Source organism: Dermochelys coriacea, chromosome 3 (assembly GCF_009764565.3).
Source record: "Dermochelys coriacea isolate rDerCor1 chromosome 3, rDerCor1.pri.v4, whole genome shotgun sequence".
NCBI classification, from domain to species: domain Eukaryota; kingdom Metazoa; phylum Chordata; order Testudines; family Dermochelyidae; genus Dermochelys; species Dermochelys coriacea.
Genome location: NC_050070.1, coordinates 136,281,840 through 136,300,599, shown reverse-complemented (window position 1 = coordinate 136,300,599; position 18,760 = coordinate 136,281,840). Strand labels below are relative to the sequence as shown.

At 38.8% G+C, this 18,760-nt stretch overlaps 1 protein-coding gene across 3 annotated transcripts in view; it reads left to right on the top strand.

The window, feature by feature from the left end:
* Window positions 1–18,760, top strand: part of LYST (lysosomal trafficking regulator) — a 169,502-nt gene that overhangs the window by 58,693 nt on the left and 92,049 nt on the right. For all 3 annotated transcript variants that reach the window (XM_038394616.2, XM_043511408.1, XM_038394618.2), the window contains exons 8-17: window positions 981–1,134; window positions 2,996–3,222; window positions 6,297–6,363; window positions 7,782–7,891; window positions 8,849–9,272; window positions 11,086–11,230; window positions 14,027–14,200; window positions 15,520–15,677; window positions 15,920–16,110; window positions 17,850–18,095. In XM_038394616.2, the coding sequence (XP_038250544.1) occupies window positions 981–1,134; window positions 2,996–3,222; window positions 6,297–6,363; window positions 7,782–7,891; window positions 8,849–9,272; window positions 11,086–11,230; window positions 14,027–14,200; window positions 15,520–15,677; window positions 15,920–16,110; window positions 17,850–18,095 (1,896 nt within the window). The remainder of the gene's footprint in view (window positions 1–980; window positions 1,135–2,995; window positions 3,223–6,296; window positions 6,364–7,781; window positions 7,892–8,848; window positions 9,273–11,085; window positions 11,231–14,026; window positions 14,201–15,519; window positions 15,678–15,919; window positions 16,111–17,849; window positions 18,096–18,760) is intronic.

Below are 18,760 nucleotides of genomic sequence, written 5' to 3'. Positions count from 1 at the left end.
GGGGGGGGCAGTCAGGACAGGGAGCAGCGGGGGGGATGGATGGGGGTGGGGTCCCGGGGCGGGGGTCCCGGGGCGGGGGGGGTTGCAGTTGGGGCAGGGGTTGCTGGGAGCAGGCGGTCAGGGGACAAGGAGCGGGGGGGTTGGATGGATCGGAGGTTCTGAGGAGGGCAGTCAGGGGGTGGGAAGTGGGTGGGGGCAGATAGGTGGTGGGGACCAGGCTGTTTGGTGGGGCACAGCCTTCCCTACCCAGCCCTCCATACAGTTTCACACCCCGATGTGGCCCTTGGGCCAAAAAGTATGCTCACCCCTGCTCTACAACAAGGATAAATTCCCTCCTGTCTTACTCCTCCCCCCTCCTCCCCCCCAAAAAAAAGGAATTTTCAAGAAAGCTCTTCAGTGCGAGAGGCTGATTGACCCTGATGTTTTTCTCCTAATGCTCACAAGACCCTTTGATGGTTCCATACCTTGCATCCCCCTTTTACAGATGAAAAGAGATCAAGATACTTGCACAGGGTCGCAGTCCGTTTGTGTTAGATTGGAAATGAAATTTTCTGATTTTTTTTTTTTTTTTAATTTTTTCCCCCACGTTTTAACTGTTAGTGCTGCCAGAAAGTCAAGTTTAAGAACATGGGTCCCTTGACAGAATCCTTTTTCCGGTTTGATTTTAAGATACATTTTTTGGGTTTTTTAGTCATCATAAAAAAAAAATCAACTACATTTTTGCTTTTAAAAAATACCCTCCATCCCTTTAGATTTTTTTTGTGTTTTGTTTTTCAAGTGAAGTTTTGACTCATGTTTGTAGAGGCAGTATTTCCCAATAGGTTTTATGAACTGTGCTGTTCTCTCCACTTTCAAGAGCAGAGGTAATTCTGACCTGGAAGATCCCACAGCATTTTGGTTTTTGAATGAAAATGAAACAGTTGCTTATAAGTTTCTAAGTTTTTGTTTTTTGTTTTCGTTTTTAAATATGGGTGTCACAGATCCATCATACGGAAAAGGAGTCTGTGTCCCAACCTGAAGACCTTTCTGAAGAAGCTGAAGAATCGCAGTGCTGTAGTTTTAAACTCTTTGCTGAAGAGGAAGGCTATGAAGCAGATAGTGAAAGTAACCCGGATAGTGAAAGCAAGGATGAAGGTAAATGCAAACTTTGCACAAAAATCAGGCAAAACCATCTTTAACGGTTTTATAGACTAGCTTTTACCATGTGATTTATGTGAAGTACTGGACTTTTTCCCCAACATGCAAAAGTGGAATAGATTGCACAGGCCATAACAGATTTTCAGTTTAGGTTATTTTTTGCAGTATGAAACAACTTTATTGCGGGGGAGGGTAACAGTTCACACCTATTTTACCTAAATGTTTTTGGGAAATGTTTTACGCACTGAGTTTTGGCTTCTGTCAGATTGCTCTGAAATACTGTTGTCATTCTCACTGAAGTATGTAATTGATTGTGGTCTAAAAGCAGTTTCTTCTCCAGATAGGATCCTAAGTAAGTAGTGGTTTTTATAACTCCATGCTCAATTTTTTTACAATGTTATCTTCCTTATAAAATATTTCCTAGTTTGATCTTAATCTCTGTGTGTGTGTGTGTGTGTGTGTGTGTGTGTGTGTGTGTGTACTAATTTTTCCAATAACATGCACATCCATTGTTCTTTTTGTTACAAAACTGATTTTTTCAAATTAAGCATACATTGTAAATATTTGCTTTTGTATAACAATTTGGTCTAAAGTATGCATTAATTATAATTGAGTTGGAGTTCTAATTTCAGTTAGGTGTGTCAGTGGTTTTGTCTATATTGTAAATCTGTGTAGCATAGGTATTAGACTAGGGTTGCCAGCTTTCTAATTGCACAAAACCAAACACCCTAGCCCCACCCGTTCCCTGAGGCCCTGCCCCCGCTCACTACATTTCCCCCCTTCCTTGATGGCTCGCGCTCTACCACCCAGACTCACTTTCAGTGGGTTGGGGCAGGAGTTGGGGTTCAGTAGGGGGGCAAGAATTCTAACCGGGGGTGCAGGCTCCATGATGGGACCAGAAATGAGGGGTTCAGGGTCCAGGAGAGGTCTCTGTGCTGGGGCAGGGAGTTGGGGTTTGGGAGGCAGAATGGGCTCTGTGCTGGGAGTGCAGGAAGTGGGCTTCAGGCTGGGGGGGGTGGGGCCAAAGGATTCAGAGTGCGGGAGGGGGCTGCGGGTTGAGGCAGGGGGTTGGAGTGTAGGAGGGAGTGCGGGTTCTGGGCTGGGGGTGCAGGCTCTGGCGCCGTGAATGAGGGCTTTGGGGTGCAAGAGGGAGCTCTGGGTTTGGGGGGGTGCTCAGGGCTGGGGCAGGGGATTAGGGCTCCAGGTTGGGGCGCGGGCTTGCCTTGGGCGGCTCCCGGTCAGCAGCACAACAGAGCTGAAGCAGGCTTTCTGTCTGTCCTGGCTCCATGCTGCACCCCAGAAGCAGCCAGCAGATCCGGTTTCTAGGAGATGGTCCAGGAGGCTAATGGGAGTGTGGAGCTGGTGCTTGGGGCTTGCGTAGCACATAGAGCCCTGTGGGGGGGGGGGTCCCCCTCCTCCCCACCTAGGAGCTGGACCTGTTGGCCGCTTCTGGGGCACAGCGTGGTGCCAGGACAGGTAGGGACTAGTCTGCTTTAGACCCGCAGCACTGCCGACTGGACTTCTAACAGCCCTCTTGGCAGTGCTCACTGGAGCCGCCAGGGTCCCTTTTTGACTGTGCATTCCAGTTGAAAACTAGACACCTGGCAACGTTATATTAGACATATTATAAGACTAACTGTATAGTGTACTTTAAATGTGTCTGAGTAAGAGGGGAATTCTAGAATTTTTATGGCTTACCTGAAATACGTGAACAAGATGTCTAATAAATCTACCACTTGCAATTGTTTGTGTGGCAAGTTTCTTTGCTTGTAGTAGTAGTAATCCTAAAACCAAACCAAACAATAACTAAAAACCAAAAACCCTCAAACAATCAACAAAATGCATGTTTTTGTTTCAGGAACAGACACTAAAAGAGAAGCGGGATGCATGGTCCCTTCAAGTTATTCCAGTGACCTAACTGAAAACATCAATCAAGGAGAATTAATATACCCTGAAATCTGTATGCTAGAATTGAACTTGCTCTCAGCTGGCAACCCAAGCCTAGATGTACTTGCCCATGTTTTCCAGAGCTTCTTGAAAGTCATCAGGCAGAAGGAGAAAAATGCCACTTTCCTTATGCAACAGGTAGAAGATGAATGTGATGAACAAAACAGAACTTGTATAGTATGTTAATAGGAAACTGATGAAAATATTCAAGTATATACTCTTGCATCCTATTAATTTTTTCATATTGGAATATTTAATACAAACTGAAACGTTTTTATATGACTGAAGTTACAAATTAGTGACATGTAGAGTTAAGTTACCAGACAGTATATTTTAAATGATGTACTGAAAGTTGTTTTACTTGTCTGGATTTTGAGTTCAGGTTTGCAAAGCCTTGTTATGCATATGACTGTTTGACTGTGGGCTGTGGATAGTGTTTTGCAGCTGATCAGCATATTTTAAAAAATGTTACAGCATCAGGCCAGTGTTGGTGTCATGTCAAGCCCAGGATACTAAAGTGACAGAATGGGTGAGGTAATACTTTTTATTATTATTATTTTTTTAATTGGATCGGTTTCTTTTGGTGAAAGATGAGTTTTTGAGAGAGCTCTTCTTCAGGTCTGTGTCACTTGAAAGTTTATTTTTCTCATCAACAGAAATCAGTCCAATAAAAGATATTACCTCACTCACCTTGTCTCTCTCTAGCATAAGTCCGAACACTTGTGTATCCGGGGGCAATAACTCTCCGTCCTCCATTCTGGCGACCTGTTTTTTCCCCTCCACCCTTTTACTAGCACCATACAGTCCACAGGAATCATTACAGCCCCAGAGCTAAAGTAATCCATGTGCGTGATCCAATTAAATAGAGACTGACTGACTAGTTAAAGACAAACCTATACACCCCCCCCCCCCCCCCCACATATGGCATAAGACCTTCCCGGTCTATGAATACATGCCTGTGATCTCTGAAAGTCCTGTGCATTCTAAATATTTCTGAAGCATTTTGTGCTCTTATTTTGTTCCCATAGAGGTGTTTTTTTTGTAGAAACTAGCATGCTCAAGTTAATTGTGGAAGGACTGTGTATCATTTGTTGATTCTGGGCAACTTAGACGACAAACTGGAATTTAAAATAAGAAATTCAGAGGAAGTTTTTTGTTTAGCCTTCTGTGTCAGAGGAACACCAATAACACATTCTTTTAGATATATCTCCATGAAGGGGAAAATGTGGCAAGTACTAAAACTCTTCTGTTAAATCTGTCATTCATATAATCATTTGCCTATATGAAAATGGGGAATCTTTAGAATAAAATGTTAGATATGTTTTACGGTTGAAATTAAAAGCATTAACTACCTGGGCACCAGTGATCTGAAACTGGTCCAACTGATGCCCTCTGTATCAGAAAACCTTCAGTGTCTGCGCACTGAATTGGCATGGCATATATGGAGTCAAGTTGTTTTGCAAACTTTCTGTAGTGTGTTGGGCTCTCCCCATCATCACCACACACACCTCTTCATAAACCTTCCTATACAGACAAACTTGAGCCAGACAGCCACCGTCTAAAAAACACACATTTCTAAAGCTATTAAATAACATTTTATTTTATTTTTTTACATTTCTACACTCTTATTGACAGTTCGAGGGAGAACAGTTCATTTCTTCTTCTCCACATCCTGCTCTGCAGCTTCCTTGGATGGCAGACTCACTTGCTCCATCTCTTATTTACACCCTGCTATTAGTCCTGTCTTCTTTTTTGAAAGCCTTTGATTCCCTGGTGAGGTATCTTAGGGCAATCTTCTGGTTGATCATAGGCCTGAGACGGAACAGCAGTCCGTTATACAGAGACAGGGTGGTTTAGCGAATGGGGTTCTGATCTAAGAGTCATGAGACATATGTATTTATTCTTGGCTTGGATGCTGATGTGCTGTGTGACAAGGTAACTCATGCACTTCTCTGTTCCTGTTTCCCCTGCCATACTTTGTCCATCTCATCTATTTAGATGGAAAAAATTTTGGGACAGGGATTGTCTTGCTATGTATTTATGCAGTACCAAGCACAGTTGCAGCTTCTAAGAGTTATAGTATTATAATTATCTCCCAGAATACTTTGATGTTCAGACAAATTGAGAATAATGACAAAAAATATCGGATTAATCTGATTTAGGATGAGATCCTCATGACTTTTTTTTTTAATATGCTTTTGACTTTTTGGTACAAATATAAACAATTCCCTTGATAAATGATAGTAATGTAACTCTTGTGGTAGTTTTATCTGTATGGACTTTACCTGGTATTTTTATGACTAAATTAATAATCCATCTAGTGGTCTTTTCATATTGTATTGCCTATGATGATTGGGGCTTAATTATGATATCGAAAAAGGGGAAATGCTATATTTTAATACAATTTAATGTATTTAAAATATAACTTTTGGGGATAGCCTTAGAACCTCATCCTATGACCCTTGAGGAAAGAAGGTGGTTGATTGTATGTTTATTAATTAGTCACTTACTTTTTTCTCTAAGGATGCATTTAAATAAACCCCATTCCTGAAGACTCAAAAGCCCCAAGAAAATATATATTTGATTTTTTTAGAAAGTGACAAGAATACTTTTTCCAAATCTAGCACAATGTTGACTTAAGGAAAAAGAAAAGGAATACAAATCTGTTGGACTAATCAGTTTAGTGATTATGTACAAAAATTGTTTGAAACGGGACTATGAAGAATACAATTTTTTTTACTAGAAGTGAAAGTGAGTTTGCTTGAAATGTTAAAACTGTTTCACCTTTCCTTGACCTATGAGAATGTGTAATTTGCTTATCTGTACAGTACATTTCTATAGGCCAGTACTTAATCAATTTGTGGTGATTCAGAAAAGATGACATAGGTTCCTGCAATGTAGTCTGTAAGAACAATGAGTTCTTGAGTAGTTGCCAGACTGGCAGTGGCTCAATAATTGATGCTTTAATCACCTTGATCTCAAAGGCTGTCTCATAATCAGAAGCATCTGAACTAGTCAGAATCTTGCAAGAAAGATGAGTAGTTTTTTTGATAGAACAAATACTAAAAATCATGATTAAATCACTAGCAACATTTTATTTGGCAAAATCAGTTGTGAATATATTGGAATACTTAAAACAAATTCTGTGGAGTTTTGCTCTTCAAACTGATGTGAATTGTTCAGATACCTAACTTTAAAGTTTTCTCTTGCAGGGAGCTGTAAAAAGTCTTTTGGGAGGATTCCTAAACATCTTGATACAGAAGGACTCCAGTTTTCATGGTGGGTTTTAATGCTGTTTACTATTTAAAATAAATAAGTAAATAAATAACAAAAATGCTGAAATTATTATAATGTATGTGTTATATGGTTACAAGTATATATACTCAAACTTTCAGCCCACAACTGTTGTTAATGAATATGCAAAATTGGCAAGCACATCCATGGGCACATGGAAATATCCACACTTGCGTGTACAATCCAAGTATGCTTGCATTTTACACTTTTTATGTACAAAAGTGTGTTTGGGTTTTTTTTGGTTTTGGTGTTTTTGGGTGGGGGAGTGATTGGAGTCGGTATAATGCCAAACAGGTGTGTATGCAGATTTGAAAGGTTGTCTGAACACCTGGACAGAAGAGATTAGTGTTTCTATTTTGTAGATGACAGTGCAGCTTCTTCAACAGAAAATTACCTTATTACTTCTCTAATACATTTTAGAATCAATTTATTTGTTTTTAAATGTTTAAAAGTGAAATTAGCATTCACAGAAATTTCAGCTTGATATTAGAGGATCAAGTCCTCAAGAGGTACAGCCATGGCAGTGTAAGCCTCCTCATAATCGGTCATTTATGTAGGGATACCTTTTGAGGTGTGAGTGTCTCTATATACCCAAGCAACCTGTGATTTCTTACCTAAGATTTCCATACAAATTAATTGTGGTGATGTGTGTATTGCACATAATTTAAACGATTGAATAAATGTCTAGTAGCAATGATTTTTGGTTGCTACAAACCCAACCTAGAAGTGACCGGATTTGTGTCTTGGAAACAGACAGCTCCCATTTCACTTTTTTTTTTTTTTTTTTTTTTTTTTTTAAATTTTGATTTAAGGAAAAAGCTTTTTTTTGCCAGAAGTGCCTATTGTAATTTAGTTAAATGAGGTAGATGAAATTGTCTGTATTCATTACATCTGTTTTTGTCACAGAAATGGTAGAATATTTCATCTGATTGTAAGGTTGTATATAAAAGACTCAAAATTTGGTACTCTCTCCTTTTAGGCATTTATGTGAATAGTTACTTAATATACTGAACATAAGTAGTAGCCCACTTTTGCCTAGAAACATTTTTCATAATGTAGTGAACTATGGTCCTATTAGATGTATTCTGTTCCTTGCCTTTGGCACAGATTTGCTGTGACATTGGGTGAGATGCTTAACTCCTCTGTCTGGTGTTCCCATTTTAGCAACTGGAAATATCTGCCCCATATAAGAGCTGAGAGGCTATATTCATTAATATTCTTAACTTGAGATTCTTAATGGAGGACATGTCACAAAATGTCAGTTCTAATGTTTTCAGTCAGTTTATTCTGCCTCATTTTAATGTCATCCAAAAGCAAGTTATGGCAGAAATATATACTATGATATTGTATATGGAAAAATGTTTATTTAAACAAATTTTGATACATTTTTATCATCTATGTAGCATGCCAAATAGTGCTGGTAGAGCTTCTAGTGTCTTTGATGAGCTCAAGGACGTGTGCAGAAGAGCTAACCCTTCTCTTGAGGGTATTTTTAGAGGAAACACCTTGTACAGTAAGTATACTACAGATCAGAAAATTCCTTAATACAACGAAGAGTAGGGCTGAACAAATTGACTGGCATATCAATATATGCATTTGTTTCAGGTAGTTGTTGTTTTTTTTTTTTTAAAAAGACCTGGAACATAGTAACGTTGTGTTACTGGTTAGAATGTATATAACTGTGCCATTTACACTGCATAAACGCTAGTTAGTAGACAAATAGGTTAATTTGCTTGGCACAATAAAATGTGGGGGAAGAAGTAGGAGAGAAGTGATGGTGAGGTATAGATATAAATTTTTTTTTGATGGAGGCACTTGAGCATTCATTCTTCAAGTGCAAGGAAAGACTGAGCTTTGGGGTGGGGAGAAGGATGGTGAGAGGAGGGATAATATATTGAAGGTCCTTCTTGTTGTTAATTGCATCATAGGCAAAAAACCTTCCAGTTTCCCAGAAATTACCATTATTTTGTGAACAGGAAGTACTTTCAAAGTTAACGAAACAATATTTGAGCTTATTGCTTGTTGTGGCCATTTTACTGAACTACAATCTGTAGTTTTGTACAGGAGACTTTGAATATCCTTCCATTCATTCTGTTCCATGTTGGAAGAATAACTTCATGGTATAGTAATTTTATTTAAATAGTAACCAACAAAGCAAGAAGATACACAGCAGCCAAAATGTTTCAAAAGTAGCATGAGATTTTTTTGGGTGTCTAACTTGAGAAACGTTGGCCGTAACCTTCAAAAATGTTGGGAGCCTACAACTCTATTTGAAATTAGTGCTCAGCACCTCTAAATTAGGCTAAGGTATCTTAAGTTGGGCATGCAAAATCAGAGACCACTTCTGAAAAAGTGGATCTGAATTTAAATGAAGTTTCTTTCTATGTAAGCGGTATATTATGCATTAGCATTGGCTATATAGTGTTAACATAATTTGATTCTGGTTATTTTTCTTGTTTGTTTCTCTTAGGAGATACTACTTAAAGGTATCTTGAAGATTGTGGAGACGAATATCTATATGAGTCCATTACAATATCTCTCCTTCCCCTTGCTAAAGAGCCCAAATTTAAATAGCAGTTCTTCACAAAAATCAACTAGTGCACTCAACAGCAAGACCATAGGACTATTAAAAAGAGCAAAGTTTTCACAAAATAAGAAGGAAGCAGATGGTGAGAATTTGACTCACCAGCTTCTTTCTTCTTGGCACGTAGCCCCAATCCACTTGCCTTTGGTGGGGCAAAACTGTTGGCCGCACATGTCTGAGGGCTTCAGTGTCTCATTGTGGTTTCATGTGGAATGTGTTCAAGAAACAGAAAGTCCCACAGAAAAAGGGAAGAAGATGAAGAAAAGAAGCAAATCACTAATTGTGCAAGAGAGCAGTTTTGATGGCACAAGTAAGTTTATATTATTACTGAACTTATAAAGCTGAGGGATTTCAGATGTTTGTACTAGACATACACAATAATAGCTTTGAACTGAACAGAAAGCTGTAATTCAATATTCACTGCTCAGTACTGTTACAGTTAATGTATGGCACCCAAGAGTGAACTTGGCCTTATATTTTTTTGGGGACCGATAAGATGTGGTAAAATGATTTCCCACTTCCAGCTTTAACTTGAAAACAGTTAAAAGTTAAATAGTTTTAAATATTTTCAGTTACCCTTAAGTGTCCATAAGAGAAGGTATTACTGATTTCAGAAGTATCATAGTGGATTTTCCCCCACTTTTATTCACTTGCTCTCTCAGCACTACTGATTATTGTTCTCATTGAATTAGAAGCCAGAGATGATAAAATACCTATTGTGCCATCATAGCCTATATTAAGGAAATGAAAGTATTCTGACTTTCAGTTGGAGGGTCTCTAGAGAAGTCTGCTTCTGTCTCAAGTTCATTTTGGTCCTTTATTTGAAAAGTTGATGAAGTTGTAGAGTGTTTTGTTTTTAAGTGGGAACGGATAATGCCGATTATAATTCGGGTTACAAAATACTTTCAAAGCCTTATTCAAGCAAGTAATTTCTCTGAATTAAATAAGACTACATATTTGATGAAAGGACTGCTGCTGCAAGCAGGGTCAACCCTGAAACCTTTTGCTTTCACATGCTTCTACAGCTTTTCAAAAATTTCACCGTCTGGACAAACATTTAGTCAAACTGTAGTCAGTGAGGGAGGGGAAAAAATAAGTTCTAACCACAAACCCTTTTTACCCAAGATGACAGTAAAAAGTCTGAAATCCAAAACTTAGTATGCCTGTTCCCATTTGAGGACTTGTGCCTTTGCTCGGTGGTAAAGGGAAAATATTTAACAAATTCTGTCCATAGAACATTCTAAGTATTTATTGATGCACAGTAAGGCTTCTGTCTAACAAAGCCCTTAAACTGATTAACTATAAATATGCAAGCAGTTCTGTTGACTTCAGTGGAACTCTTCATGTGCTTAAGTGCTTTGCTGGGTCAGGGCCTAAAACGCAAGAGAATTGTGCCTGTATATAATTATAGTAGCTGCACAGTTGGCTCTGTATAAAGATGCTGATTCAAAGAACAGGCAGATTTATTGCCTCAAGAGTTTTCTTTTCCCCTTAAACTAAAGTGGAAAATTTAAATGCCTGTGGAGATAACTTCTAGAGCAGTGGTGGGCAACCTGCCGCCCGTGGTCCATCAGGGTAATCCGCTGGCAGGCTGCGAGACAGTTTGTTTACTCTGACCGTCCACAGGCATGGCCACCCGCAGCTCCCAGTGGCTGCGGTTTGCCGTTCCCAGCCAATGGGAGCTGCGGAAAGCGGTGTGGGCCACAGGGACATGTTGACTGCTGGTTCCCGCAGCACCCGTTGGCCAAGAACAGTCAACCTCGTCCACTGGGATCTGCAGGGGGCCGTGCCTGGGGATGGTCAATGTAAACAAATTGTCTCGCAGCCTGCCAGCAGAGTACCCTGATAGGCCGCAGGTTGCCCACGACTCTTCTAGAGTGTGCTTTACATCAACAATGTAAGATAGACCTAACCAAGGAAGACCTAGGTCTCCAATGGTGAAACTGCAACATAATGCTTATACTAGTCAATTCACCTTTAAAGAAGTTTCTTATGATATATAAGCTGTTTTTTTTGGACTTTGTGGACCGTAAACAGATGATGTTGTCATGGTAGGGTTAATTGTAAATGCTATATATGCTATTTTATTTAATATTTATTTTAATATCTATTTATTTTTCTAGAAGAAAGCAAATCTGTACAAATGGAGTATCTTAACTTGGGGGACAAACTTGTTGAAGATGGCTGCATTCATATAATTTCATTGGGTTCCAAAGCATTGATGATACAAGTCTGGGCTGATTTGAACACTGGAGCTTTCATATTTCGGTATTGTATGTTTGTTAGCCCCAAAATAGGAAGAATTGTAAATTGCATAATGTATGACATCTTATGCAAGCTGACCTGGAGTAGTAGCATGGAGTCAGCCCCAGGACAGAAGACTGTATGGTCTGTAGATTACTGCTTACTTAAAACAGAAAGCTCATTGACATTGTGCCGTAAATTTATGGCACAGTGCTTTACAAACCTAAAGAAACAGTTCCTGTGTACCAGGCTTTGGCTCTAGCCTTTCATCTTTGTCCGGGTAGACATGATCCTATGCCTGTGCAGAGCAAGTTGTAAGAGATGTAAGTCAAATAAGAGCTCATAAAGGATAGCAGCTGAGGGATGAAGGAAGGAGGGAAGTTATTGGATAGGTAGATGGAGGAAGAGAATGCAATTGATGCATAAGAATAGGGAAGCTGTTCCAAGAGTACGAGGCAGCATGGCAGAAGTAGTAAGGTGAGAGGCTTATCAAAATGGAATAGAAGAATGTTGTCTTTTCTGGGGAAGTGGAAATTGCTGAATTGTTCTAACCTTGGATCCAGACAACTCTAGGATATGCTGATAATTGCAATCCTCCTGGTCAGGCCAACTTTGGGTCTAACTTAAAATTCTTATCTTCTGGTTGTTGTCCATTATAATGTGTAAATTTGTGGACATTAACCAGCAGACTGGTGTGTTTAATGAAGTTACAACTAACTGCAGTGTGGCCCCCCTTTTTAGCACTTTGCAGCAGCTAATAAACATTCTGGGTTTTTTGTTTTTTTGTTTTTTTTTTTTTAATACAAACAACTTTACTTGGACCCTGAGTCCGGCACCTACTATAGGCACCCACATAACAATGTTAGGTGCCTTTTAAAGAGAAAAAAGGTTAGGAGATTGGACTGGAAACTGGGAAATCTGGCCTTCTGTTCCTGGTTCTGCTATAGATTTTCTGCAAAACCTTGGACTAGTTGCCTATCCTTATTTCACAGATGAGCTTAATTCTTACCTATCTCAGAGATATTGTGGAATAAATTGGCTAATGTTTGAGGTTCTTGGATATTGTGCTGGTGAGTGTTAAAGCAAAGCTACATAAATTAAAAAATACATTCTGATTTGAGCACCCAAATGTTGAATCTTTCATCTAAATTTGAAAATTGAACTCCCCATGACTGGGTTACCTGCTAATACAGGGTGTTTCCTGTGCCAAGTTTTTCATACATTTGGCTTTGTAAAAATGTAAATGCATTTTTAGTTATGACAGTTTCACACAGCCTTATAGGGACAGTAGCAGAAGCCGTGGATGTTGATGGTGGGGTTGCCCTCAAACTTTCTAAAGAATGAAGTAGCTTTTAAAGGGGCCTCTAGATAGAAATTATTTGCAAGAAATGTATTTGCATTTCTGAAAACATAAGTAAAGTGCTATGCCAGTACCACCAAATTTTACAGGCTACCACTATCGTTTAAGAATTGAGGTGGTGTTACTCTGTCTATTTATACTACATCTGTGGTGTAGTCTCCTTTTATATTTCTCTTGCTGGTACTGTAACAAAGTGCAACTTCATTTAAGCTGCTCTGGTGATTAAATATTTACTCAGGTTTTATTTGTATGATCTTTCTTTTCTGTTGCAAAAATGTTGCAACTAATTCTGTATGCAGTAAACCTTTTAGAATTAATTTAATGAAGATTTCAGCATTCGGTCAGTTCTTTGTAAGATAACATTTTCAGAAACTTTAATTGGTTTAGGCTGTCCACTACCCTGAGCATCGTCTCCTGGCAAAATTTTAAAGTCTTGAACAGTTGAAACGGTGCATTAGTCAGCATCAGTCATTTATAACAATCATATCTGCTGTTTTTTCAAATTGCTTCTATTCCATTGGTGAAAAACCCATGATCTGATTTAATACTTAGCATTTGTATAGTAGTTTTAATCTTTTAAGCTGTTTACAAACATAATTTTACACCCCCATAAAGTAGATAATGAGACAATTCCATGGACTTTTAGAACAGGTTGTATACAAGTACTTCAACTTTTTAAAATTTTTAATAATCCTCACAACATCCCTGTGAAGTAAGAGAGTATTATTTTTAATTTTATATCTAGGGAAATTCAGGCAGAGAGGAGGTAAGTGACTTTTCCCAGGCTACAAGATCAGGAGTTTCCTGACTCATACTTAGGTGCTCAGTCTACAAGATCACAGCTCTCTATATTTAGAATGTCTATAATTGATAGAATCATATAATATTAAGGTTGGAAGAGACCTCAGGAGGTCATCTAGTCCAATCCCCTGTTCAAAGCAGGACCAACACCAACTAAATCATCCCAGCCAGGGCTTTGTCAAGCCGGGCCTTAAAAACCTCTAAGGAGGGAGATTTCACTACCTCCCTAGGTAATCCATTCCAGTGCTTCACCACCCTCCTGGTGAAATAGTGTTTCCTAATATCCAACCTAGACCTTCCCCACTGCAACTTGAGACCATTGCTTCTTGTTCTGTCATCTGCCACCACTGAGAACAGCTGAGCTCCATCCTCTTCGGAACCCCCCTTTCGGTAGTTGAAGGTTGCTATCAAATCTCCCCCCCCCCACTCTTCTCTTCTGCAGATTAAATAAATTCAGTTCCCTCAGCCTCTCCTCGTACGTCATGTGCCCCTGCACCCAATCATTTTCATTGCCCTCCGCTGGACTCTCTCTTTAAATGAAAGTTAAAGTATTTTAGAATAAAACTGATCTTAGACCCAGTTAGAAATGCAGCTTTAGAAATATAAATAAGTTGATATCCCTAACTCTTTACCTGTTTCTTTCTTTGCTATTTTCATAGTATGTGTATGGATCCAAATGATGAAATGAAAGCTGGCCTGCTAGCACAGGCTGAATCACCAGAGAACATTTTCCTTATAGGCAAGTGGCAGCATTTGGCAATAACATATTTGCAACAGCCAGAAGGCAAGAAGAATATCCACGGAGAACTGTCACTATGGGTCTCTGGTGAGAGGTAAAGTACACTTCAGAAAATTCAAGCTGTAACTAAATCTTTCAGGAGCCAGCTAGTGGAAACAGATGAATTCCTTAAGTTTTTCCTGGTGAAGAGAGAGAGGTCACTGAGCTAAGGTTCATAGAGGGGACAGTGTTGAGACTCAATTCTTGGGGTGGGAAAAGAGGGTCATTTTGCATAGTGAGTTTTCATCTGCTTTCAGAGTCCATATTCAGCCTCAGGCCCATGCCCCATACATGACCAGTTACCTTCTCTGTGATTTTTTTTTTTTTTTTTTTTTTGTACTGGTTCCTCCCCCCCAGCCCCCTGGTCCAGGAACCAGCAGAGTAGACAAAACACTACAGGAATTCAGACTGGGGTCAGTAAGGGTACTTGTGTGGAGCTAGCAGCTGGTATCATTTCCAAGGCGCAAGCTGGTAATAAAGCAGCATAAAGAAGGCAATTGATCTGTGAAAGGGAAAGAGGAATTGTTTGTGTTTTTTGATGCCTTGCTGAGAAGGAAGGCATGTTATGGGAGGGTTGGGAGGACAGGGCACTCATTATTATTATTATTATTTATTATTATTATTACTATTATTATAATTTTTTTTTTGAGAATGAGCTGGAGTGGGAGGAGCAGAAGGAAAGCGTTGAATGTCAGAGAATTATCTTCTGCTCTTAATGTGTAGATCCTGGAGGATGTGTAGATTCTGTGTTTGAAGTATTAATAGGTGGTCGGTATGCTGCCTTCTAAAATGATATACTATAAAGAATTGTGAATTCCTTCCTTCCTTAAAAAAAAAATTTCTATTAGAATCTGTTCAGCAGGCAAGTGACTTGGGAAATCTTCGTTCTGGCGTTAAAATATTAAAATTGTTCCACCAGTTGCACAGTATTATTTAGAATTACAAATCCAATTTCAGATTAACTAGTTAGTTGTCTGTGTACAACTGCTGTTGGCTTTAGTGAGAGGTTTTTTGGCAAGGTTGTGGAGTTAATTCTATGTACCTCATAATTCTGTTGTGTCCCTCAAGCCATAACAGCAGTTTGCTAATAGATGACAAGGAAGTGAAACTATTAGTCTTAGGTTCACTATCTAAACTGAGTGAAATGCAAACAGTAAGTAGTATAAATGGTTAAATGCATTATAAATATATTCTTAAAGCTTTTGTAGTAATCTAAGAAGCTAATATGTTTAATTTTATATCTTGACAGTGTATCTTTTAATGTTAAAAACGAACACAATCTTGGAAAGTTAATCAAATTTACTGAACTTTGAATATTAGGTTTTTCAAGAACTTTGCAATATTTAAACTCTGCTTTTTTTAATTATATTTTAGGAAACGTGAGATCAGTTTAGATTACACTCTACCAAGAAAAACAAGTTTATCTGACAGCAATAAAACCTTTTGTATGGTTGGTCATTGCACATCATCCCAAGAAGAACTGCTACAATTGGCTGGGAAATGGGATCTGGGAAATCTGCTTCTCTTTAATGGTATTTATCTATTTAAAAGCAAAAAATGTACATATAACTTTCCATCTAACTTGCATATTTTGTATGTAAGTAAAGATCATGTAAATATGAGCTAAACAAACTTTTTAACATGCAAATTTACTACAACAAAAAATAAAGGTTCTACTAAATACTAGAGAGATCCCTGAATTCAGTGTTGCTTGCATATGAATGATTGTAAACAGTGTGAAGATAGATAATTAGATTTTTATTTTTCTGTTTAGGTGCAAAGATTGGTCCAGAGGAAGCATTCTACCTATACGCCTGTGGGCCAGACTTTACCTCTATAATGCCTTGTAAATATGGCAAAACAATGACTGACTACTCCAAATATATAAGTAAAGACATTCTACAGTGTGAACAAATTAAGGAATTCTTCATGAAAAAGAAAGAAGTGGACACTGGACCTTTAACTGTAAGTTTTTAGTCCAAGTTAAATCCTGAGTCTTAAACTCTTAGCAGTGCATTAACAAATCGGGGCCTTAAATTACATTGGCACAGAAATGCTGGTCTGTACAAGAGATTTTATTTGTAGTTCTGTTTGTTTTGCTTTCTTTCATTTGAGGCCCTCTCCTCTCTAAAAATGGGAGTTTCCCTGTGGCCTGATTGACTTCAGTGAGAACTCAGTGGAAAGGATTCCCATTGATTTCAATGGACGCTGAGTTGGGCGCCTTGTTAGCAAGTAGTGGATGACTTTTGCCCCCTCCATCATTATCAAGATTATTTTGTCTTCACTTGCTGTTTTGTTAATTGTTAACATGAAGCTTACAGGTAGAGGCATGCACAACGGGAGGACGAACAGGGGCATGGGCTCCCATAAAAACCTCCATGTGTCCCTGCAGCGTGGGGAGGGAGGAAGCAGCAGGGCTCTGGCTGAGCTCCTCCTCTGCTCACCCCTACAGCTACTGCTTCTCCTTCCCTGCTACTGGAGTCCCATTTGTTGCCTCTGCCTCCACCCCCTGATTCACCTCAGCGGGCGATCTGCAAAGTAGGCAGCAGGGCTGGGACTACAGCATCAGAGAAGGAGAAGTAGCAACTGTAGGGGTGGGAGGGAGGAGGAGCACAGTTGGCAGCCAGCAGCCCTGCTGCTTCTTCCCTCCCCGGGCTGCAGGGACATGGATAGTGTCGCTACCTCCTCACTGCTGGCTGTCCCCACCAGAGGCGTCCCAAGAAATCTGCCAGAGTGCCAGGCATGGGTGGGGGTTGTTCACGCGAACCTTTCATTTGTGTGTGTGTTTAACATGCCTCTCCAAAAAAGGTCAAATTTAAATTCCTGCACACATACCTGCTTACAGGTATTAGAGAGACTTATGAATGGGCTGGAGGGGAGAGGAGATGGAACAGTGGTGTAGGTGGAATGCCTAATGAACCAGAGTGACACAACTTTTATTATCTTATTTTGCTTCACAGTTAAGGAAGACCTAAACATTTTAAATAGCAAAATGTTCAGAGAAATATAGTTGTCTGTTCATGAGTGAGTTGATTTTTAAGACTTGCAGAGGAAAAAAATTAGTAATTTTTCAAATGAAAGTATAGACTGTTGTTTTTTTAACCCCGTGCAAGCTTCTTCTGTACTGTTTAGCCCTGTCTAGAGTTGAGGGGTGAATAATTTTTTATGATAGAAGGTGAATTTTGCTCTAATTTCATTACCTTTTCACCTCTTCTGTAGCTCATGAAAGCTTATGCTCAAATAAATGTTAGTCTCTAAGGTGCCACAAGTACTCCTTTTTCTTTTTGCGGATACAGACTAACATGGCTGCTACTCTGAAACTTGATTGTTTTCAGAAATCTAACTTTCAAATATCCTGACTGAAGCCTGGGAACCACATTGTGTCTCAGCCTCTCAAATGTATATTTAGAAAGATATTTTAAGAGAGCAGTAGAAACAAGTTTCAGAGTAGCAGCCATGTTAGTCTGTATTCGCAAAAAGAAAAGGAGTACTTGTGACACCTTAGAGACGAGCAAATTTATTTGAGCGTAGCTCACGAAAGCTTATGCTCAAATAAATTTGTTAGTCTCTAAGGTGCCACGAGTAGAAACAAGTTTTATTGAAGCTATTGTTTTGTATTTTCTAGGCCATAAGCTTATTCTGTGTTCTTTAAGGCAAAGTAAGAACTGAGTAGAAACTGGAATTTTCTTAAATTTATGTTTCAGGAAAGTCTCGCTGTTGTCTATACCACTTGCTGCCCTGCTCAGTACACCATATATGAACCTGTTATTAGACTGAAAGGTCAAGTGAAAACTATGCCCTCTCAGAGACCTTTCAGTTCAAAAGAAGTTCAGAGCAATTTATTGGATCCTCATCACCTGAAAATGCTTCAGCCTGTTGAATATAAAACTCTTCAGGGCATACTGCATGAGCTTGGAGGAACAGGTGCATTTGTCTTTCTCTTTGCTAGGGTAAGTTTTAAATGTTAAAATTTTCCCCCCTCAGTCTAGCACATCTATTGTGGTTTTAAGACTCAGATCTCCTGTTAGAATTTTGAAATGTAGTATTCACTTATTTTTTTAAAAAGTAGGCCTTTGACATTATGGAAAATGTAGCTTGTAACATAAATAACCAATGCAATGTGGTTTTTGTGCATCTTAAAAGAAACAGGAAGCTGTTGTAACAGCCCGTGATTATATCCTGCAAGTTCCTGTGCCAATTATACTTAAAATATTTTTGAGTTTAATTTGTTGTTGTACATTTCATCTGACTTTATGGAGGTATTAGCCTCTAAAATATCAAGATATGGCTTGCATTTAAAATATTTTGGAGTTTATATAATGAAAACTTAACTTTTTGTTTAATGTTTTCATTAACCTGTGCCATTATGTTTCTTCAAAAGCCATTCTTATTCACATATAAATATTTGAATTCATGTGTTGGTTACAATCTGCTATTCCAAAAAAAAAAAAAAAAAATTTTTGAAATATAGTGGACCTCTTCATAGGAGTTCGGTGTGTTTTTTTTTTTTTTTTAATCACAAAGACTTTGTGTTTATAGTGCATGTAATAAGTATGGGACCAAATTCACCTATTTTGTGCACTGTGCACATCTGACAAAATGGTGCAAATTAGAT